Source organism: Lonchura striata, chromosome 8 (genome assembly GCF_046129695.1).
Source record: "Lonchura striata isolate bLonStr1 chromosome 8, bLonStr1.mat, whole genome shotgun sequence".
Lineage (NCBI taxonomy): Eukaryota > Metazoa > Chordata > Aves > Passeriformes > Estrildidae > Lonchura > Lonchura striata.
Genome location: NC_134610.1, coordinates 27,603,169 through 27,627,931, shown reverse-complemented (window position 1 = coordinate 27,627,931; position 24,763 = coordinate 27,603,169). Strand labels below are relative to the sequence as shown.

The 24,763-nt window shown below is 39.1% G+C and overlaps 1 protein-coding gene across 3 annotated transcripts in view; it reads right to left on the bottom strand.

Annotated features, from left to right (window-relative positions):
* The window catches only part of SATB2 (SATB homeobox 2), a 137,849-nt gene that overhangs the window by 53,956 nt on the left and 59,130 nt on the right, over nt 1–24,763 (bottom strand). For all 3 annotated transcript variants that reach the window (XM_021555445.3, XM_021555443.2, XM_021555447.2), the window contains 3 exons: nt 18,863–18,989; nt 16,695–16,818; nt 11,852–11,954 (listed from right to left, as the gene is read on the bottom strand). In XM_021555445.3, coding sequence (XP_021411120.1) covers nt 11,852–11,954; nt 16,695–16,818; nt 18,863–18,989 — 354 coding nt within the window. The remainder of the gene's footprint in view (nt 1–11,851; nt 11,955–16,694; nt 16,819–18,862; nt 18,990–24,763) is intronic.

Here is a 24,763-nt window from a genome sequence, read left to right as displayed (position 1 = left end):
TTCACTCTCTTAAAAAAAAACTTTGTGTAGCACAACAGTGATCTCTAAGTGAGATCATGTTACAAAAAATTAAACAGTACACACTAAATGCATATACTCTAGTTTCATATACTGATGTGCATTGTCCCTGTTAAATATCTTATGTCTGCAATATCACAGTATTTTTTCAGGTAACTGCAAAACTAAATACACACATTACAAAATTAAATTTTCTCTAAAAACACTGTTTGAAATAGAAAATGAAGTTTAGCAAGTGCATAAATATAACTCCTACCTAGGTAATTTTAAGTAATCAGAAGTCATTTTACAGTAAGTTGCAGATTCCATAAGCCTCCCTATGTGTAATTTAAATAGGCATTTTTATAATGATCTGATATATAAGTGTTTAGAAACATATTATCATAGAAAACCACTACTTCATCCCTGTATTGGTCTCAGCAAATAACAAGATAGGATTTATTTCAGAAAGGTCAAAATACTGCTATAACTTGTGTAATGATTAACAACTGTATGAGGTTTTGAACTGTTTTCAAAAACCTAATCTATATAAAGCTTTGAAGCTTTATGCTCAGAATGACAGCCTACCGATGACTTGCTCTCTTTTCTTCTGAATTAAAAGACATCATTTTTCACCTTCCAGAGTTAATATAAGGCAGAGAGGGTTATGCCCTGAACACATACATACACACAGTCACTATTTTTTAGAACTGTGGAATATCACAAGTACTGAATTTTACAACTAGTGAATTAATACCCAGAATTTCCTTGTAAGAAATTTTAACTCTCTCTTCCCATTCTTTAAAAGGAAAATTCTGTATCATCTTTAGCCTTCTATTGAAGAATTGTTTTTTAAAAATCAAAATAAAAATTAATTTCTAAGAAAACTACAAATTCCACTTTTCCACACAACCTAATGTTTCAACCCAACTGAATTTCTAAGTAAGTATTTCAACTATGAAAGGCAATGCAAAATGTGTGATACACAAATATTATTGTCAGCAAATGACCATTTTTTTTTGTGTTACTCACAGGTTGTCAGATACATAATGCAGTATTTCATCTTGCTGAAAATACTAAAAATCCCTATTCAAAAGCTGCTTCTCATGATGTCAGTAGGCCTCCCTGAAATGAGGAGCAGAAAGCTCTACACCACTTCAGGAACAGACACAAAATTAATGTGAAACATGCAACAGGAGTAGTGCCAAGTCCACGGATGGACCCATAACCAATACAGAGGTGCAGGCAGGGGAGTGAGGAGGGGCTGCTTTGTCACAGCCTCAGAGCACATTCTGCAACCCAGATGATTCAGAGCCAACATGGCCATACCATCGCCTCCTCAGCCTCTCTGCACGAAGCCTGCACCTGAGTAATGCCATTAAATACACACTGTTGCTAGCCAAATGCAATTATTGCAAAGGTACAATAGCTACTTGGCAGGTGTAAGCAGAATAAAGCTGATGCTCAGTATAATGAAATACTTGGAGCATCCTGCTACATCACTGATAACCCTAAAAATAAAGAGTCCTTCCGCTAGGAGTTTCAGAAGAGCTGAAAAAGTTCTGAACTATTTGTAGTTTGAGGAGCACACAGAGAATAAGTCACTGAAACCAACAAATTATTACTTGTTAGAACATAAAAACAGTAACCAAGTGTTTTTGAAAACTTGGTGAGAAATAAATATAAATAACATTCACTTTCTGGGCTGAACCACATTTGCCAAGTTTCCACCCACTCTTGACTTCAATGCCAAGTTATAAACCCCTATAAAAATAAAGTTTAAGATGAAAAGCTTGCCAGGCTGTTAATCTTTGCAGTGCTACTTGGAATTACACAGAAACATCACCTGACTTACTTCCATAGGTATATTTTTCCCTCATTATCAGTTTCCTTTTTTGATCACATTAGACTACACAGCCATGCAAGTGCTCCCTATAAACCAACCAGATTCTAGTCACTTTGACCACTTTAGTAATAAAAGGTTACCATTAGCAGTTACGCTGGATGGAAAAAATGTGCATTACTCAACTCTTCAAGATTCTTTCCTTCTCTAACACATTGCCCATATCTGATTCCCTGTTGTTCTTTGGTAACTATGGATTGGCTACCAAATCTGCAGGGTTGAACAGGATCAAGACTGAGCGAGTCTGGAAATGGAGACTGGCACTGTCCTGAGACACAGGCCAGCTTGCCAGCAGTGCTCTAAGAAAGGGATACAGGAGCCACAAAGCTTCTTTTGAGATTTGCCACTCAGCAAATCTCACGTATCCTCTGCCACAGGCACTGTGAGCAGTGAGAGCCACTGCCCCAAAACAGCCTCAAAGCCAAGGAAGGCATTCTGCAAAGCTGAGATTCCTATATGTATTTACCTTAGATAATGCCACCAGCATTTTGCCTTAGATCTTCCAAGACAAGGCTTTTGCCTTTGCAGCCTCCGTTTTCCATGTTCATACCTGATTACAGTCTTTCCCTCGTTTGCAATTGCTCTACTCAAACTGGGGATACCTTCAGAGCTCCTGTAGTCCTGTACTGATTGGAATATAAAGCTGTACTGATTGGAATATAAATATCTGAGGACAGTGCAGCAGAACCTTACACTGGGAAGGGGTTTCATGGATATGTGCTGTCTACATTCAAGTACTGCTGATAAACTACTTCTGCTAGCAATGCCTAATGTGGTAATTAAATAAAAGCTGGTTCGGGAGGTTGTTACCTACCTCCATCTGTGGTGTGACCACAGCAAAAGACATTGCAGTGTTTTCATTTTCTCTCTGCATCGCTCACTTGGTATACAATTCTGCAGTTCTTTCCTTGAAGAGCTCATTTAAACCAAGTACAACAGCACTGTCATATTGCAGAGCCACCCACTCTTCTGAAGCCCATCGCTAGGCAGGCAGAGACTTGTGTCTGGACAACAGGTACTGTGCAAAGCTCAGCAATTAGCCCCGAGAGGGCTCTAGAATAGCATCTGCCCTTCATTTTTCTATACCTCCCTACAATATGTCACTACCTCTACAAGACTCAGAAACCAACATAATCCCCATAATGGGAGCAGCAAATTATTTTATTTGAATATTCCGTTCTCATCCTATAATGATTACCACGTGTGTCAATGTATTTCAACTCCATACTGAGTTAAAACTTCCTGGATTCGGCACAAAAGGAATTCAGTGCACCCTTCCCCTGTGTGATGCTCTTAACCTCTAGCCCAATCTTCCTTGCACAGTCAAGCAGCTGACGCAGACCACAGCACAATAGCTTGGGGTGGTCTGCATGCAACTTTCCATTTAAAATAAAACCAGCTCAAAAGATTTAAAATAAGATTTATTTCTCCACCTTCCCTTCCCCTCACACTTTATTTGCACTGAGTTGTTAATAGGAACATTCTGACAAACAGCCCGTGGGGCATTTAGGGCTTATGCGTGGCACTGAATTGACTGACAGCACTGGAAACCAAATTCCGATGCACAATAAGGGATGCAGCAGGGAGAGCAAGAGTGTAACACGTCTCCCAGCACTGCACCGCAAGCGGGGACACAGAGGACCCGCCAGTGTCCATGACCCAGCGTGTCCGGAACTTTTCAGTCCCACAGGCACACAGGCCCTTTGCCCCAGAGTATGAAGAAGCTGGTAAAGAAACGTTTTGTAATAAGTTACTAGCCGGCAGAATTGCCATGCTTCAATTGTGACAGGATGTCACCACCCAGGGCTGTTCTCCAGCACTTCAGTTTGCTTCTTTGTTTTATTTATTATTTAAAACCTGGTGATCATAAAAGCCATTTCTAGCAGTGGTCATGGCCAAGCTGGGAGAGCTCTGTGAACTCTGGTATACCCTGCACTAAGCTTGAGACAGAAAGATTCCCACAATTTCTCCTGGCTTAGCACCATCCTGCTCACTGGAGCAAGACTTGAACTTTGAAGCCGTGCTTGGGGGACAAAGCACAGCATCAGCTCCACCTTGGAGAGACAGGGCTGCTGCACTACACCCAGAGGGTGCCCTCTTCCTTCTGCTACATAATTATGAGCTACCACTTTGTAAATAACAGAACCACTCCAGAGCACAGGAGGTGCTTTTAAAGTGGTAATTCCGTATCTTTTATCTGTAATTGGGATAATTACTTATTTCTTTTAATCACAGCCCACTTAACCACTTCAGTGCAAAGGGCTGATCTGAGGAGTCTCATTTTCAGTCAGCATCTAATCTTTGTATTTACCCACAGTCATTCACTGGCTTCAGTGCTGGATCTCTGCCTAAGCCACTTGTTCCTGCACTCAGGACTGGAGGAAAAGCAGGTTGACCAGAAAGGCAGATATGACAAGAAGCTGTAACTTTTAGAACCTTTCTCCCTGTTCCTGCAGGACAGCACAGAACCTCAAAATAGCTATAGAGCACATACAGACATTGTTTGGCCGCTGGCTGTGGGTAGCAAAGGCCTTTATCCAAGCCTAATGGAAAACAGACAGGAAAGGCCATTGTCTGTTCTTTGTTGAGTTGCAAACCATTCAGTTCCCACCAAAGCACAAATCACTTTTTTTTTTCTTAGAATCATCATTAAAAGTGGGCCTTTAACCACCAATCACCAATCTGAGGTAAACTAAGCAGAGTGTACTAGCACTGCTGAGTCTCTTTGTGCAGCTGACCTTCTCACCTCTTAGACTGAAGAGTCATCATCTTAGCTCTAAGTCATCCCTTGGAACACAGGGATGCTAAAATGTCTTCTGCCAGTGCTTAAGAATAGGAAGTCATATTCTTTACACGGGCTGCCCCTGGACTGCACTGTTTCCAAAGATGCCTGTCAGAAGACAAGCATCATAATTTTTAGATTTATTTTATTTTTGGGTTTGTGTATAGGTTCAAGAGGCACGCAGGAGTATGAATTCAGTTCTTCATAATCATGTTAACACTGTTTGTCAAAAGGACATGCCAGATCCATCTGGCAGAGAAAACAATTATACTGAAGGCATTCTAGTGACCAACTGTTCTAACCCATGAATATTGGTCAGGTGAAATGGAAAAGGAGAAGCAGTGGAATCATTAGTTAGAACTGTCCAACAGAAACACAGGCAGTACTGGTTTAGATGAACTGATGTTATCATCTGATATAAAAGTATCTCCCTTCCTGTCAAACTATTGTAACAGTAGACCCAATCTTTTGTGAGAGGTACAAACCTCCTAGATGAGCCAGACAATTGTGCAATCCCTCTGGGAAATACATATATGTGTATTCCTGATTCACAGCATCAGAGATGGTGAAGGGAGGGAGACAGAACACAAGCATCACTAAGTCAGAGTTACAAACTCTTCATATATTTCAAGTGAACAGAATGCCATTCTGCTCTTGCAGTTACATATTCTATGAAATACATGGGGTCACAGACACACTTTGCAGCTTTTCACATAGGAAAGCTTATGCCTGTACCTAAGCTTCAAGCTATTCTCCTGTTTCAAACTAATCTCCACTAATGCTTACTTTGTAAAAATAAATTTTCTTCTGAGCTAACACATCGCTGTTTGGCAGCACACCATTTTTTAAAACATGAAACAAAATTAATTTTGAGATTCCAAAGGCTAAAACAAAAACATGTTTTCTTTCTAGAAAATGAAGATTATCATTCTTTACCAAGAATTCAGAAGGGCAGAAGTCCCAGCTGCAGCACACAACTGATCCTCACTGAGAAAAGCACAATATTGGAACAGGAGACATTTTTGAAAAAAAGTTCAGTGACATCATTTGAGCAAGACATGGGACAAGTGGCTGGACAGCTTCTCCACAGAAGGGTTTACAATCTTTACTGTGTGGCCTACGTTGCCTAAAGCAGCACTGGCTGCAGCTCCAGCCACACAGAGGCACAGGAGGTGCCACTCAGCAAATCTCATGTATCCTCTGCCACAGCACAGGCACTGTGAGCAGTGAGAGCCACTGCCCCAAAACAGCCACAAAGCCAGAGAAGACATTCTGCAAAGCTGAGATTCATATATCTATTTACCTTAGATAAAAATTACTCTTAATCAAAAAAAAAAAAAAAGAAAAACAGAAACAAAAAAAAACCAAAAAAAACCCCAAAGGGTGTGCCTTATTCTCTTTACAGAGAGGAACAGCCAAGAGGGCCACAACTCATACACCCCTGAAACACACGGCAGCAGCTAAATTGGTTTTTAACAGTACACATGTACAAATCCCCCAAACTGGCACTTAACATCACAGACAATGCTGAAGTGCAAAATGCTAATGTGGGTGGGGAAAACAGCAATCAAAGGCCTATAATTCTTGCTGAATCTTGACACTTTTAACTTATATTTAAAGAGAGAGACCACTTTTTCTTCACCATTAGTGACTACTGATGAACAGCTCTCCTCATAAAATAGCAGAGCAAGCCACTAAGAGGATGTCCTCAAGTCAAGAGATGATCTTCAGGTCATGTATGTTACCTAGATGCTGACAAGTTTGCTGCGATTGATGTTATTTTCCTTCCTTCTTATTTAAGAAAGCGAGGAAAGTCCTGTTTTTAATGAAATTAATATACAGTAAGGAGTGCAAAAGTAAGTAAAGGAGAAGTTACAGTAATGTCAAGAGCCCCACAGCAGACCCTAAATGTTTTAGTGCCAGAGTCACAACTAATATTCAAGCAAGATATGAAATGTACTTCCTTTAAAAACTTAACATTCCTACAAAAGGTCAAGATATATTCATATAAATACATAATATATATATAACCCCTCTACTTACATAGAGAGAGGTAAATACACATGCATGTATCAGTAAAGAGGGTATTTTCTAAGTCAGAAACACTGTTTGGGAAAGATCTGGTGTGCCTTTTCATGAGGCTTCTACAACATCTGCTTCAAAGGAACAATTAAAAACTCTTCTGCAAAGCATATGACAGTTTTCCCTAGGTATTATCACTATGCTGCAATCCTCAGTTCCTTCAGCCTGGAAATAAGAAAGCTGGGAGCTCCTCTGAGTCATGTTTCTAACCTCTCTGAACCTACATTGGCCTCTAGGAACACATTAAAAGAGAAACAGATTGCTCAGTCTATCCATTACTGGAAGTAAGCAAACAAACTTTCAAGAATAAAAGAGCACATAAACAACAAATCAGTAATATCGGAAAAATCAAAGAGGAGCCAAAGCAGATTCTCAATTTAAGGAAGCTATGAAAACTTTTTCTTACATTCTTGATCTGTTGAAACACAAATAATTGAGGCCTCCTCCTTTAAACTGAAAAGCCTCATCATTCCACAAGAACTTTGAGACAGCCACAGTCTCAAAACTCACATCCACAGAAAGCTATATTTTGACAGACACTGATGGCAGGAGCAAAGATGACGTGTTCTTCATACGCAGACAAAAAAAGTATGTATTTTTATTTTTAAGTCCACTATGTATTTATTTCTTCCCCCTGCCTTCCTAACTTCCTCCCACTGAGCTAAGTTGTGTCATCAGGCAAAAAGAAAATATTCACACCAGTTAAGATTTTCAGTTGTGAAAGAATTGTGATACAGTGATAGTCCTTCTGATAAAAATAGAAAGCATGACACTTTGAAGTGAAATATCTATTGAGAAAGAGAGCTAAAAAATATTCTAAATGCTATGAACCCAAAATACTGGGACACAAGTAGGTAACTGGTACGAGTCTGATCCCTTGACAATTACCTGAATTGCATGGTTAAATTCTGAAATACCTCTCTCCATACATACCTATGTATATGCATGTATATACTTAGTAATAAAGTGTTGTTTGTATTCCTGTATCTACCTGTTAATCAAATTTCAAATCAATGCAAACCTTTCAAGTAATTATTAAAATCCTGCATTTCAACAATGTTAAATGCCTTCTCCCAGCTTCAGCAATTTCAGCTTCTAGAGAAATCAGACGAGCATTTCTCAGACTGAGAAAAGCATCTGTGTGGGACCAGCCAGGAGAAAGGCAGCTTGAGAACTACTGGAATAAGCCATTGGTCTATAATTGTCATTTATTAGTATGTATTCTTTAGTAAAAAAGGGGAATATCTGATTCTTCATTGAGGCAGGTTTAAACATAATTAAGCTTTGTCGTTTATGCGCAACTTTGTACTAAGAGGCCTTGCATTCCTCAAAGAAAAAAAGAAAGAATTAAATAAAAAAGGAAAAAAGAGGCTTCACACGGTAATCTTAGATTAATTCATGGTGCATATTTTGAACAAAATTACAAAACATACTAAATAGCTTAATTACCACCTCAAGTGATTACAGACACCCATGAGGCCAAAAAGCCCACAGCAGAACTGTTAAGCCTTTTGCTTCCCGACCACTGCACACATTGGATTCCAACTGTTTTAATATAAGCTCTCCTTCAAATATATACGTGTATCCCAGAGAGACTGCAAAGAGCAGACATCCCATTATAATCTCCCTTCCAGCTTCACATGCATCCCAAGTGGCAAACCCAGGGCCAGAAGGAGACAAAATGCCTCTATCCTCATACCTGCCACTTCCCAAATCCGGCTGCACACTAACTCTCATGCTGCTGAGTAAACTGTGAACATCTTAAAATCTTAAGGGGATGGGCCAGGGTGGGAGAAAAAAAATTAAAGCAGAATTTTATTCTAGCATCATCTGACACAAGGCAAAATTGTCATGCTGAGCTGAACTAACTGAAAACTTTTTTAGAATTATGAACATAAGTAGTTTTGCTGTCTTTTCAGTGAGTTCCACAGAATGCACACTGAGAATGTTTACTTGAGATTTGATATAATTCCATGTGTGTACAACTTTTACATCTGTTGCTAATGATACCAAATTATTGATTGTTCACTTTCTTATATTATTTAAACATTAACTATGCACTCAGCAACCTGATGCTTTTCTTTTTTTTCCTTTTTTTTTTCCAGAGAACTTTTTATTTCTGTCTTTGGTTGTAATTACTTTGATCTTCCAGAAAGTATAATTAATTTACTGTTTATTTATTTCTATGAGAAAGGAAAAAAGTTTGACCTAGTAGATCTATATGTGGCAATTTGTAACAGAATCGCATAGCTTATGTTTAGGAAATCATGGTTTTGATTAAGAAGCAACCATTTAGTTCCCACTGTTTTATTAAAACAGACATTAGCAGATAATAGGAAACACATTTAACACTGTAGGCTGCATTTAGTTTGCAACGTCAATAAAGTTATTTTGAAGCCCCTTCCTATTTTGTATTTACCACAGCTCATGTGAATTGTTTTTTGCTTTTACTTTCTAGTAACCACCTCTAGAGTTACACAGGGATACGGGTGCTGGTTCCAAGAACTCTAAATCATCATTTTACCTAATCTGCCCAGCCCAAAAAACAAACCACTGCACCATCCATTCACCTTCATGGAAGTCCTTTTTTAAAATACTATTAAAGAGTACATGATGACTGATGCATGTAACTTGAGTCGCTGATTTTGCACACTAACTGAGCTGTCCTGCAGAACTATATGGCTATAGAAAAGAAACAAAGCAACATTAAATGAGAGATGATGAGAAATTTAAACCACCTAAAGTGCAGAAGTCTTCCTGTTTGCAGGCATTTAAGATTACTGCTCTGAAGTTGCTGTTTATTCTCCATGCACCACTGTACCTGCCATAGACACTTTGTTTTCTCTCCCACTCATATGGTTGATGAATCAACACTACTTGAACTGCTTTATAGCAGCTTGTGTTTACTTCACACATACCTTAACCTTCCTTTTTCTCCTCCTACTAACACACACATAGACTTCCAAGCAGCAACGACTGGCTGTGCCTCTGAATAGCACAGATACTGAGTTATCTGGCAAACTCTTTGGGTTTGGATCCTTGACCTTTTGATTGAGGTTTCATTCTGCTTTTACTGCACTTAAAAATTTAACTGTGCACTTACTAAGTAAAGAAAAATTAAAAGCATAAGCTCTAAGAGTGGAAGAAAGTAGAAGACAACAGTGTACTAGAAATACTCAGAAGCTATAGTAGTGTCTTTACAGTTAAGAACACTACAGTTAAGGGCCTCTGGTGCCTCTGCAACTGGTACCCTTGCCCAGTTTTGAAAAAAATAAAAAAAAGAAAAAAAAAAAGCCTATTTCTGTTCTCCCAGAACAGCAAGTAAAAATGAATGGTGATGACCTCGAAGCTGTTTGATTCTTTTGATTGCTTTTTAACCAAGAGGATATGTTAAAGTACTTTGAATAAAATTCTGTTATTAAGAGACACCATTTAGAGAAAAGAAAAAGTTCTGAGTCACACAATGGCAATTTACAAAGAAAAGAAAATATCCAGTTTATTTGGCATGAGGGTAACCACATACTAAAATGTCCAATCAACATTTTTACTTCTAGCCTAAACCATTTTAATAGGTGAAAAGCAACATCTCCATTTCCTTGACTGCATTGTTACTCCAAACCTGCCTGGACAATTGTCCTTCTAGACACAAATAATTTCACCACAGAACATTCTTTCTTTTTTCCCCTACTGAAAATCTAATAATTGCAGAGCCCAGCCATGAGTGTCTTACAGGTATGCTCTGCACAAGCCAGATGTGCAGAGAAAAAACAGATGCCTCAGAACTTGTTCTGATGTTTCATGCAATTTTGTTTCATGTGCTCCTAACTCAAGCAGCAGACTTTTTATGATATTATTATGCAGATTTCTAGTCTGTCCTAAGGAAACAAAACAAGTAACCTTCCATAGCTTATGCTTCCCAGCCTTTTATGAGGAAAAGACAGCACATTCTGTTTGAAAGGTGCTAATCTTCACACAACTGAAAATACAATGGTTTTTCAGGAAGGGCATGACATTACCCTATTTTTTCGTAATGTTTGTGAATTCTGTTATGAATTTCCTGGCCACTGAAAGGATCACAGACAGAAACAACAATAACAGTCTATGCCTCCTTTCAGACAATGAATCTTCCATTCAGTGGTGTAAGAGGGAGAAAAACTATGGAAAACCCTATCCCAGCATACAGCTATTCTCCACGGGTGATGCAGATTTGGGAAGAGAGGTCCCAGGTAGAATTATGAAAAAGCTTTTCACTATCCTCTAAGTCCTGAGCATTTAAAGCACATGAGTGTTAAAAAAACCCAAAAAACCAAAAACCTACTAAGTCTGGTGCACACCTAAGTTCCTTGTCAAAGGAAAGGAACAATAAAAGAATAAATCACACATAATGGAAGCATCCATTATGTGCACCACTTCCATCATTTTGTGCACCACTGACAGGTGATCAGACAGTTCAGTGGTGAGAATGGGATTAACTTACTTAGAATAATTTTACTGTCTCAGGCACTATGGACCTACTAATACAATTTCACTATAGAAAAAAATACATACAATGAGCTATTTTTCTCGTAACTTCAGTGGGCACAGCACCTTGCTATTTATAAGTGTCTCCCAACAATCAATATTAAATGTTCTGTATCCAGATTCCACAGAATAAAATACAGCAGGAATGCCAGTACACTTTGCAGTATTGAAAACAGAGAACAAGGGCACATGTGACTTAAAAAGTCAGGATTTTAGCTTTCAGGAACAAAACTAAATGAGGGCAACTTACATAGCAATTTAACTTTTAAACACTGAGATACTACAACGTTTTCTTTCCAAAATGTTTTTGCTTAATTCAAAACACAGCTGATCTTTCAGCACAGCTAAATGGGATATTTTAAGCATGTTTTGTGTCCTGTGTTTTCATGCCAGCCTTGTTTGTAAAGTATCAGATTTAATTTCAAATATGCTGTGACTGTGTCCTCTTTGTAGACAAATTCACAAATATTATTATTGCTTATTATTACTTTTATTTAGAGCAAATAATTCCAAACTGTCAGCAGAATTTCAAGAACTTGGAAAGCAAAAAAAAATAATCAATTTACCTTTAATCTTCTTGTACTTTTTGTACCATCTCCCAAACTCCTGGCACTTGGTTGCTGACACATTGGCATAGTATGTACTATTTACAATGGATGAAATCATACTCTGGAAGTATAGAAAGAAAAAAAAAAATTATTTAAAAGATCTTCCACAATTAGAAATCTTTTCCAGGGAAAGCAAATGACACGTGAGTGCATAATGATCATCCATGTGCGACTTTAAATCCAAAAGAACCATCTGATGAGTACAAAAGATTGGTTTTATTCTCCAGTCTATATGCCCATCCATGAACAAAATCACAAAATAATTATTTCGCACAATTATGTAAAAAAAAAAAAAAAAAAGTAATACAAACCTACACTGAGACCTGCAGCTCAGGCTGGGGGGGAAGTTCTACTTTGCTTTGTACTTGTGATACTGCAATAGCCAAACTTTAGTTGCATAACAGGCAGTGCCGTGCTGAGGAACACACGCTCACTGCACCAAGCACAATTTAGGAACCAGATCCTAAAGGTAAGATTAGATGCTCCAGCATGCATAATCCAAATAATGCTTTTCAGATGTCTTTGTTCTGCTTCCAAATGCAGCAAGACCGCACAGCCAAGAACTGGAGAACATCCGTGCTACTTGGTGCAGAACAACAGTTAGGCAAATAAGTTAAATTAATATAATTTATAGAAACGTGTGATTAGCCCTTGTGTGAAGAATCACCCAGAAGAGAAATTAGCAGTGCCATTCAGAGCACAGGGAACTACACATACTACAACACAGAGCAGTCAAAACCCACAAGAAAGCTCAACAAAGCTGAAATGCCACTTGCCTAACCAGAACCCTTCCCTACTCTGCAAATTCCCCCTAAGCAACTCCATACAAGGTGACTGAAGAGATGGCTGCAGACTGATTTTCCAGCATCTGATAACCAATAAAAAGAGTATTTTATATCTGGGGTGCTTCTGCCCATAGGGTGGCAAACAGCCTCATTACTGGTAGTTCTTCCATTCTATTTTTTCTTTACTTCCTCCATCCTATAGAGGAGGCATCCTTTTAACAGCATTTTTCTCTTATTTTCCCCTTTCTGAACCCTTCCAGGATCAAACTTTGCCAGCACGTGTACACTGTCAGCAAGGAAAGGCAATCCAACAGCACCAAGACATAGGAGTCAATGCATCTTCTCCACAGACTGTATTTTATTTTCCTCATGCTCTCCTTCTGCACTTACATCAAAGCTCAGAGAAAGCTGTAGCACCTTGTGCAACCTTTCTGCACTGAGAGGAGAGAGCAAGGATGATCTCACAGCTTAAACCATGGCTTCAAGCTCTGGCCTACAAGCTCCTGCAGGCTCTTGGCCATCTCTGGAAAGCTACAAGGCTTAATCACTGGCTCACTGAATGTAACAATGCTTTAAAAACAAAATCATCCCTGCCTCTGCCAGATTTACTCAGCCTCCTGTTCTGTTTACTGCAATATTACAGGACTCTGTCCCTAACTCTTGAGTTTTAGGAACTTAAAAAATGTCAGCAAAACTGAGAAATTTAAGATAACTGGGTGATATAGATTACTTTCAGTCTTCAACAGGTAATTTCACTTTCACTGAAGAGGCCCTTCTGCCTTTTCACTCTGTCTTTCTACTCAGAGTGCTATGGGGCATCAAAGAGTGCTATGGTGCACTGCAGTAAAGTTTGCATGCTATGAAGTAAGAACCTTAAGTAGCAGCTCCAATTTCTAAAACTGAGATTCAATTTTCTAATTAAAATCAATATTTTGAGACATAAACCTAGCATTGTGGGAGTCAGCAGCAATTCCCTGCCCATAAATCTTCCCTTGCTCTACAGCATTTTAACAAGCAATGGAATTCTGAAAGCCTGCCATGGCAATAGCCTCTGCTGAAGAGGGTTTTTGAACAAAGTTGAGCAAACCTGGGTTTTTTTTGCATCACTTCAGTTAAACCTCCATTCACTAAAGAAGGAAATTGTTGAACTCCATCTACATATCAATTTGGTTCTCTTAATTATTTTTTTTTTTGGGGGGGGGGGGGGGGGTACAAGGTTCCTTCTCCAAGTCATCTAGCTCTACAAGAAATCAACACCAATGAAATAATGAGGCTATTAAATATCACAAAATATATTAACCCATTACCTTTTATTTGAGAAAGCAAAACATAACTAAATAAACAAAGTAAAATCAGAGAGTAAAACAACCATTGGTGAAAAAATCCCAGGACAGATTCTCTTTTGCAGGGGAAAGAACTATAACAATTTTCAGACCACATATCCTCGCCGTTATATGTAAAGGAACACTAGGGGTATTTCTCTTAGGAATCTTGATAAGTCTGGAGAAAGAAAATATCCATTTAAAAGAGAGTGGGGAAAAATACTAATCAGTAGTTTCAAATTTCTAAATAATGCATAATATTTCTGGAAAAATACTTAATGAAGGAATAAAGCAGCAGATATGTTTGGTATGTGTGCGGCCATGACAGCCATGTGGAACAAAAACTACTTAGACCAGAAGCTAAGATATACACAAAGAAAACCTGGTGCAGTAAGTTCAAGGAGAAAAACATGGGACACACTCATGTCCTAATAAAGCTTGCTCCAGCAAAGAGACAAAATACATGGTCAGTGCTGAAATGAGAGATACGACACAGGAAAGGCAGAGATCTCTATGAAAATATGGAAATACTGAAATAATTGGATTTCTTTCTGCCACACACACACACACCCTACCTACCCTCCTTCCCCCCAGCTTAGTTAACTGGGATTTATTTGTTTGAACAGGAGCCGTATGCTAAGGGTAGCTAAGCTGCAGACATGTAATACACCTAGCAGAAAAAAACCAGGACAATTTTAAATCAAAGTGAATGATTACATTTCCCATTAGCAGCAATCAGAATCCCCATCTGGGCTGCTTGGAGAGCTCGGGCACTGAGAGCCAGAGAAGGAGCACTGTCGCTGGTGGGAGTGGGAGCTCCCCATGCTGCCCCTCTCCGCTCCTGTACTTGAGGCACTGTGAACACATTAATAAACAGCAGCATTTACTCTGCAGTTTCACTCCTAAGAGACCACTCTGCAATTTGCTGCTGTCAATAATATATTAACCACAAGGGGGTTGTAATGACATTTCACATTTGGCACGATATTTTTTTAAAACTGATTTGGGAGAAGGAATTGTATTAGAGGCATATTCAGATGATGGTAATAGACAGCTTCTATACAACCTTCCATTGTATCTTCTGCATTTTGTGAGCTAAACCAAAAGAGACTGAAACTTTTTATGGCAATAATAATAATAATACAAGCTGCATTCTGTAGTCTCAGTTCAAGAGTTAGTTACTAGCCAAGGTCATTTATACCTGTGCTTAAAAGTAAGCAAGCTCAATTTCCTACAGAAGGATCTCCTCTTAGCTTTTTCTGCCAAATAAATACTGGGGCAAGGATTCTGGCTGCTATGCTTCTGCCATCAGTAATTTTGTAATATATGTCAGACTGAGGCTATAGAAGGAGTAAACCAACTGCAGTGTTTCCACCTGGTAAGCTTTGAAACTGAAGTGGGAGGAAACAGACCCAGACAACAAATGAATTCTGCATGTGAAATGATGCATAGTTTAGTTATGCTGGATATTGAAGAAGACTGGGTAGAGACAACCATATGCTGCAATCATCATTAGCTGACCAGATTCCACAGATAATTCTATTTTAAAAAATTACACTTAAACTGTGTGAAAAGGAAAACACTTTCATATTCAATGTGGATTCTACACTGTGCATATCTACAGTGTCTGTTACTCCTTTACTAAACCAGCAAGTTCAATGGCTTTCCCTTACAAAATCCTTCCATTCTTGGTAGCTCTGCACATCCAGCATAGCTAAATAAGGTGAAGAATGGGATTCCTACCAGCTCCATATTTTACCTCTGTGCATTCCCTGGAGTTGTAATCATAACACAGCAAGGCAAATTTGTGGTGAACAGAGAGAATTCTCTTGGTTCATGGAGGCTTTGGATCATGAATTGCAGGATGAACATACAGTGCAGTGAAAGACAGACAATCACAGGAGAAAAAATGTTGGATTGGAATTTTAGGAAGCTGGAATTACCCATGTTTTGACTTTTAAAAGATACAATGGACAGATTAACCTGACTGTAGTACACATTTTAGAAGTACACATTTTTCATGCCTGGCAAAGTTACCTGATCTGGGTGCTAAAGTGTTATTCTGTTTTTTCTGAGAGGCAAGGAGAAGTAAGTCATAAAAATTTTATGAATGTCTCATTGTGACAATCTGAAGTACAAATAGAGCTTATGACATCTGTAGGAACCTGTGTCTTAGACATGACATCACTGCCGTTTAAAAAGCAGTCATGGAGAATGAGGCCAAGTTTTTGTTCTTTTTTTAACATAATTACATATACATTTCTTTGTTGCTGTTTCCTAGAAATTGGGGCACAACTGTTAAAACTGCATACTTTTTATCATGGCTGCAGGCTGATGAGAGCTACCCATGGGTTAGGGAAGAAGTGAAGCCTCTGCTAGTGGGAAGAAGCCACTCAAATCTTGTATTTGAGTATCATTATTCCTATTGCAATAGGTTCAAATAAAAATCTAAATAATGGATTTACATCTCTATGAAAACAAATCAATTAATTAATAACTTTTACCTGGCAACCCACTAAGAAAACATGGTGTAAAGATACTATTTAACATATTAAATAGTATTTCTCCTTTCCAAAGAAAACAATAAATTTATTTGGTATTTATGGAAGTGTTTAGTGTAGGCTCTTTACAGAAAAAAATATGAGCTTTAGTTCTTACAAATCTTTCTTTCCTAAGCCTGCTGAAAGCACTGACCTGTGAGAGAGGGCATTCTTTGGCTAATGTGCTCTGATTCATCTCTTTGAGCAGTTCCTTTAAGGCATTGCGAACTGTGGCATGGTTCCACTGCTCTGCTGGCAAGTCTTCCAACTTTGAACAACTGTTAAAACAGAAAGCAAAAAGCAGATAGAAACATCACCTTCACAGATGCTTACTTTTTGTGTGCAAGTCCTATAGACCTTTAAGCAACAAGCACAACCCTGGAGTTTCCTGCTTGGCCAGCCCATCAAGGCATTTCTCCCCTCTATCCCTCTCCCTCCAAGCACAATTACCAGAAGATGGGCAGTTCAACATGCAGCTGTTGATTCTCCTATGGCTTATGTGTGCATAACCATTCCTGCTGGGGCCTGATGGAGAGCAAAGAAACTGCATAAAATGAGCCCCAGGAATGGCTGAGTAAAGCCATCCTCTCCAGACAAAGATACTCCTGCTGGAGTAGAAAAATAAACATATATGCTGCACTGCTACTAACAAAATCCCTGAACAGTGAGGGCCCCCATTGTGTGGAAGCAAGACTTTGAAAAATTAGTTTAATTTTATACAGGTTCTTATACTGCCCTTATCACTGAAGTATCTGAGAGCCTTTCAGAAACACATTAAGCCATATGCCAAACATCTGTCACGTGCAGTTCATTCTCACTTTCATTCCACAAGAACTGCATATGTAGTAAGCTTTTGTCTTCACATGACTAGTGCCTCTTTTAATTTAACAAGCTTATGGATTGTGTCTACATGCATGGGGACAGACCCAAGAAGCACATCAAAAAAGTGGGAGAAGCTTGTCACTGCCATTTCATACTGCAGAGCCTTAAAGCATGCTCTCCAATGGCCCCAGAAGGTGGTTCTGCCTTCTGCCCTTACAGCCTGGCTTTTCCCTCAGAGCTGACCCTTCAGCTGTGCTTGAGGAGTTCAAGTAGTCAGTGATCATCTTTATCTCAAAGTCATGGACTGTCTTTCATTTATGTGGCATCCAGGCATTCAGGCACTTTGAAGATAAAGAATGGGATCTTAATCTCAGGTTCACACCCTTTGCTAATACAGATGTGACAACAGACTACATGAACTCCTGGTACCTCTATAGCAGCTATAGGGTCTAGACACTCTTTTACAGCTACATAGCAGTGATGCAGCCCAGCAGAAAAATTTTAACAGTATATAAAACCAAGCAAAGACCTGTTCATGGAAGTTAGAAAACCCAAGCACCATCAGAGATTCAACAAAAAAGAAATGTTGCTGTTTGGAAGTTTAATGTCAGTGAAGCATCAAGTATTTCCAAATTCTAAACTGAACTGAACAGTCAGAGGGTATGCATCTGTCACCAAGGGCCATGCACATATCCCTGTGGGCCCCTCTTCTATTCAAGCCAAAGCTTCAAGGAATTGTCAGCAAGTTATTCTGGACTGTCTGTTACTTTTTACTCTTTCCTCTGTCATGTTCTGGCCATACTGCTTGTCTGCAGCTCTGGTGAATGCCATGCACTGCCAGCAACCTTACACTTGAGGACTCTTCAGAAGTCCAAGAGAGAAAGGAGAAGAAAAAAGGAGGGAAGAGTGGGAGGAAAGGAGGGTAAATAAGTGTAAAAATATTGGGAGCTTTTGCTTTGCTAATCAGAACTAGCCCTCAGGGAAGGAAAGTATTTTCCAAATGCCAAATGGAGCTGCAGTGACACTTTCCTTCCTTGTCTTCTGTTTGCTGGAAAGACCACTGGAGAAAAACAGAAAAGTAAAAAAAAAAAAAGCTCCCCTCCTCCACATCTCAGCAACTGGCTGCAGAAGACCTGGATTTTCACAATGCAGCCCCTAGAAAAAGGCAAGGAGTTTATTATTTGATAAAACTAGAACTTTAGAATCCATTAAATTATGGACTGTAGAAAGGTCTGCCTCTAAAAGCCCCGTATCTTTATGTGATTGGGTTTCTGCCCTTTCCCTCTCTGTTACCATATTGCTACTGTAGAAGACATACAATATCAGCTGGAACATGCACCAAAAAGCTGCCAGGTGACCCACCCTTCTCTCCATTTTCTTTTTCATTTCATCAAAAGCCCAGAAATTAATGAAGACAGGATGTGCTAATCTCTGTAGTAATGCTGTAACCAACAGAGCAGCTCAGAGAATAGGGAAGGACAGATGTTCAGAAACACCCACCTTTGTAATTGGATTTTCAATGTCACAACATGATAGACATCTTGTAGCATGTCGGCTACTGTCGCATCTGGTGCATCAGTCACATAACTGAGAGGGAGGGGATTCCACCTCCCAAGCTTGATTATTCCTGAAAAGAAAACAAAAATCCATACTTTATATTTTATCAGCCATTTATTAAACCCTTCAGCAAGGTTGATTGTTCCAAGATCCAAGATCTGCCTTGAGGTTTATTGCAGTCCTGCCCAGAAAGACCTGTTCTCTACTGACTCCTGAGGAAACAGTGGAGAAGAGCAGGAACAGATTCAAAATTTTAATCAGACAGTTGCTGACATGTTCCTGACTCTTAAATTACTGCAAGGAAACACAGGACGCTTCCTTCACATCTTTGATCATAGCTCTAAAACCTAATTCTTTAAGTCAGAATAAGCTTTAAGTGCTTTCTAGTCCCGATTTTGCAGTCTACAAAAGCTTTTCAGTAAATAAATGCATTACTTTTGACTTGAACAGGAAAATTCCTATGTGTGGGGTTTCAGAACTGTTACCATCTAAACATGGTACAATTCCCAGTGTGGATTGATGCCACTGGAAACCCACCAAGCAGGACAAGTTCATGCCCAGATACAAGTTGCACTATGCAGATGGCTGCTTTTCTTTGTGGGGGAAAGAAAAAAAACAAAACAAAAACAAACAACTGCAAGCTGCTGACCGCAGATCCAAAATAGCTTTTTGGAGGCGGGGGAGAATGCTGTATGTTCTATTTCTACTTCTGTTCATTCTTTAATAGAGATCATCACCTCTTCTGTATGAGCTTCTCACAAAGACTGTAAACTTGGATGGTAAACCATTTGGTGTAGAGGTATTATTTCTGTGTAGACAATTACAGAGGGCCCACCCACACCAAAAACAATGACTAATCCCAGGAATGACTTCCAGGAAGACACCAAACAAAGAAAGCCACAGTGCCATCTTACATGACAGCAAAGCAGTTCAGTCTTGTTCTGCACTATCGCCACTGCTGCTTTTATTCCCTTCTGCATTGTGTTCCTATTGCCCCACTGTTCCGCTCACTTAACTCTCCTCAGCTCAGCCCTACAAGACACCATTCTCCATTCAAACTGATGCCTTCTGAGGTTTCTTTATATACTATGTGGTCTTTGAAAAGACATCCATAAATTCAACTGCCAGAAAAAAAAAAATAATACACTAAATACATGAGAAGACTACTTCTTCTGAGATAACAGACATGCCAAGAACTCCTCTTGGGTATCTGGAAGGATGTTGTGATGCCAAGAAACTTCAACTGTCTCCTTCTCACTTTCTACTCCTAGCAATTCACTAGCTCTGGAACTAATTGAACTGCAGTAAATGACAAAAACCTTTTATCCTGATCCCCCTAAAATGATCATAGGATAAATACCACACTGAAACAGTGAAACAAAACTTATCAAAGCGACAATAACAGAATACAAGGAGCCCATGAAGTACCTGCTAAAGAGGATTTTTCCCCATTCCTACACAGATTGAAGAGGAAATAATTTTAGTACTACTCCTTTTCTGTAGCACTTAAATCTTTGCATTTACCACCAACGTACTGCTTTGCAAGGCATTCTGTCACCACACACTGAAAAAAGCTGAAAGTGACCTAGTTCATCCTCAGTGGCACAAAGTTTCACAGTAACATACTGGTACAGGCAGGCTAATACTTCAACAGCAGATTAGAAAGCTTTTAGCATAGAGAGATATTGTCCAAACGAAACAAAAAGTTAGTAAGTGTTGCTTGATATCCAATGCTTGAAAATGGGACATAAACAGAACAAAAACATTTCAATGATGCACTGTTTCAGTATTAAGATTTAACAATCTGGTGCTGAATATGCTGCAGTATAAATAGTGCCTGGACTCAGATCCAGTAGAGTAACACACAGCACTCATTCACAGCACCGTATGTCTCCAGTGCTGGCTCCTTGAGTCATATTCCACTTGCCAAGAAAAGCTGTTTTTCTTAAGGGGATAGTTTACTTAATGTTATCTCTGGTGACAACAAGAAATGCATATAGTACAGCATATATTAGTCATGAAATGAGCATCAAGGGTCCACTGAGTAAAATACATGCTGGAAAAACACAGTTTAGCTGCTGACTTCTTCACCTCCTCCTGCTGTATAATAATTTAAAGCAAAATCACCTAAAAATCCAGAAATCTATACTGGCTTCACAGAACACTTGGCTTCCTATGTTTAACCTCGCCAAGTTTTCATGTAATTGAAAAAATAAGCATCATATGTGCCCCATAAGTCACATCTAAATTGGTAATATTTTACAAGAGGCTTTATTTTTCATTCAATTAAGGAAAGCACTCAGAGAGCACACCATCTGCAACTGCTTGGGCCTGGCAATGCTGGCAAAGGACAAAGAGATGGTTGGGAAGCACTGAAGTTACTAAAGGTGTCCCCAGACTGAAAGGGTTTAAAGAAAAAAAATTCAGTGCAGACAGAGAACACCATAGGAAATACTATGCAAATTCTTTTACAGGAATGTCTGCTACTACTGGAAGTTAGGGAATTTTTTTTTTTTTAAATCCTCCTCTAAAACTGGAGAGGAAATTGTTTTGGCTGGATTTAAACAAACACAGGTGTTACCATAATGCTCAGTGCCTCTGCACATTAACACCTGCTGAGAGTCCTTTACTCTGTGTTACAGCACTGCTGATGCACGCTATTTTTTCAGCCGGTGTGATATGACGTGTGAAATATTTTTTTCCAGAGCACATTAAGCTGGTCCAAACGATAGCCAGAAGCCATGGTTTCCATTCAGCTCCTCAGCAGACTTCACAGGTGTTTATTTCATGGCACCAACACTGTACTTAAGGTGACTCTTGGGCTATGTTTGGGAAGATGATGCCAGCTTCTTGAGCAAATGTCTTCTCTCCATACTAAGACATCTCTGAATCACTACTCAGTGAAAACTGAGCAGGCCAAAATTTTCCCCCTAAAAAGGTCCCTTCTTATCCAGATTGGGTGTTTCTAGCATAACAGCAACGCTGAGATGAAAACAGCCTGGCAGCAAGTGGTCACTTACACATTTTTTATTGTTCCTCTCATTGCCTTCAAATGGTACAGCTCAGGCCTTTAGAGAAATCACTTTAACTGGTCTGGCTGAGCTTTTATCCTACCACAACTGAGACTTGGGATGGGGGACAGGAATGAGGAAGGTCACTGTGTTATTAATGAATATACTTCTTCTCTGGGAATATCACTTCTCTGTCAGCTCCAGACCTTCTCAAAATTATGTGTGGATAATGCATAATAGATCAGAAAGTTCAGGAAATACAAAAATATGTCTTCCTTGAGTTCCCAAAACTGTTCTGTTAACAAATCTGGTTCACTTTCCTGTATCTATTGGATCTTTTTTCCTGCGAAAGTTTTTTGAAGGGAGAGTTAACAGATTTCAATGCTTGCACACACTCAAGAAACATCCATACACTAGAACAGCTCTCAACTCACCAAGAAATTACTGAATGCAGTCCAGGCCAGTTTGGCAATTAAAGACAATAAAGGCACCAGCTTTCTCAAAAGATTTGTTTTTAAAGACTATTTTAGATGAGATTCTCTATCCACACTGGCTGCTGGTTCTTGAATGGCAAGTACTTCTGTAGTCAGGTCTTTTATTAACTTTAAGTCTCAGCTTCATCGAAATGCAGATAGGGAAAAAAGATGGAGTAACTTTGTGTAAAATGTGTGTAACTCTCTTTACCCACAAGAATGGCAGAAGACACCAGAGGCAAACTTCTGTGAGCTCGAGTGTCAGGTTTGGCATAAGAACCACTGAATTTATTGCTGTCACTCCACTCAGGCCAATGATGTGTCATCCTGCCAGCATGTTTCCAATTGAGCTTCATTCAAAAAGCAGCTCCTTTGGAGAAGAAAGTGATAACTACACAAGTGAGAGCAGAACACTACACTGAACTACACTATTGCCCTGCTACATCACAGCTGACCCATTCTATATCCAGCAGAACTCATCACAGGATCCTCATGAGCTTTATTTTATCACTTGAAAAATTATGCACCTAAAGCACCGGGATTATTCCTAGGATGCCATCCTATTGAGATGTGAACTGGATGGATACAAGGCTGGGGCTAAAGCAGACTTCCAGAATAACTACTTTGATCAGAGCATAAAATGACAAAAGGCAGAAAGCTGCTTTCTAGAAAAACACAGCTAAGCTGGCCAACCCTTTATAGTATTATGTAGTACACACTGTTCCATGAAAATTATTTATCTCTATAGACTGGAAACCTCATTTGTCATTGCAAATGGAAAGATAGCCACACGGCACACTCATCCTAAGAATGCCACATCTGGGCTTTAGAACATACCTATCATAGTGTAGCTATGACTATGGAACAGTCATAAATGGAATGAAAACCAGGTCCTGCACCTCCCACTCACCTGCACAGGTAACTTTGAATCTGGATAGCCCCATAACAATTACTGGAGCATCTCGGGTACCTTCCAATACATCACTGCTGTAAAATTAAACTCTTCAAATGGGGCATTTTCCAAATTCCTTTCTGTGGCTAAACAGAGCAAATAGGAGCAGAAAATTCTTCACCCTGTCACTGGCTCCCTTCAAACCATCCCCTGCTCCCACCATGGATATACTCTTGATTTCACCTTCACAAATGATGAGCATACCTGAATTACATCTTAAATGGATAGTCATAGTATTAATGTGAATGCATATGCAGCACTAATGTAATTTATTTTACATGCTAATCTGCCAGGGTCAAAAGGTAGTCATGTGTCCTAGAATTCATTTCCTTGCATCCCAGGACCACAGCATGAGGATTGTGGACTGAAAACACTCGGCTGTTTAAGAACACAGCCAACATCTGCTGCTGACTTGTGAATTCAATCAAGTAGTTTTGAGTGAACACTGTGCTTTTTAAGAGCAGCTCATATCAAAACAACAGACACTCAGGAGAAATTGCAGGTTAGCATTAACACCCGAGCACTTCTGATTTCTTTTACACATCCAAATTAAAGACCTCAAAGAGATACCCAGTAAAAGCCCCACTACTGGGACCACCAAGCCATTTCTCTATCAGCCACTATCACAGGACCTCTCTCCAAGATGGATAAGCTCCTGTGACAGTGACTGCAACTGTCCCCTTCAAAGGCAGCTTGTTCCTATGCTTTGTCATGAAATTATCCTTTGTTGAGCTGTATTTTGTTACAGAAATTGAAAACTGCCTGTCCCATGTAATAAGTACAAAGAATTATTTATTCATAAATCAGCTTGGAGAAAATCACTACCCTGCAGTACATAACAACCTGTGTTTCTTACCTCTACACTGGCTGTAGTATATCATCATACTCTAACTTAAAGCTATAATTTGTAGTTATTACTGTTAATCCAGCAAAGTGAACGACTTTTCAGGCAGAAAGGATGAAAAAGCAGTGGGAAAAATGACCAGAAAATAAACTGATTATATTAATTTTTGTATTACATTACTGAGCCGTTTTTTCTAGCTTTTTGGAAAATCTAAGAAAATACTATACTGCCTTTGCCCATTGTTATAAGGGTACCTATATTATTCTATTGAATTTCAATCAATGACACATTGTGGTAATAGATGAGAAAAAATTATCAGCAGAATACTCCCCCCCATAGTTCTAAAGCATTTTTCATCAGAGAGCCTCAATGCACTTTAAAAACATTAATTAATTTAACTTTACAATATCCTGACATGTGAGGTAGACTGTATTCCGCCAACTGACATATTGGTGATGTAGTGATTGAAAGCACACAATGAACATAATCCTATGCTTATGCCAATACAAAAGAATCCCCCTCCTTCCTCATTTCAGTCCATAATAAATAATTCAGTGAGAGAAC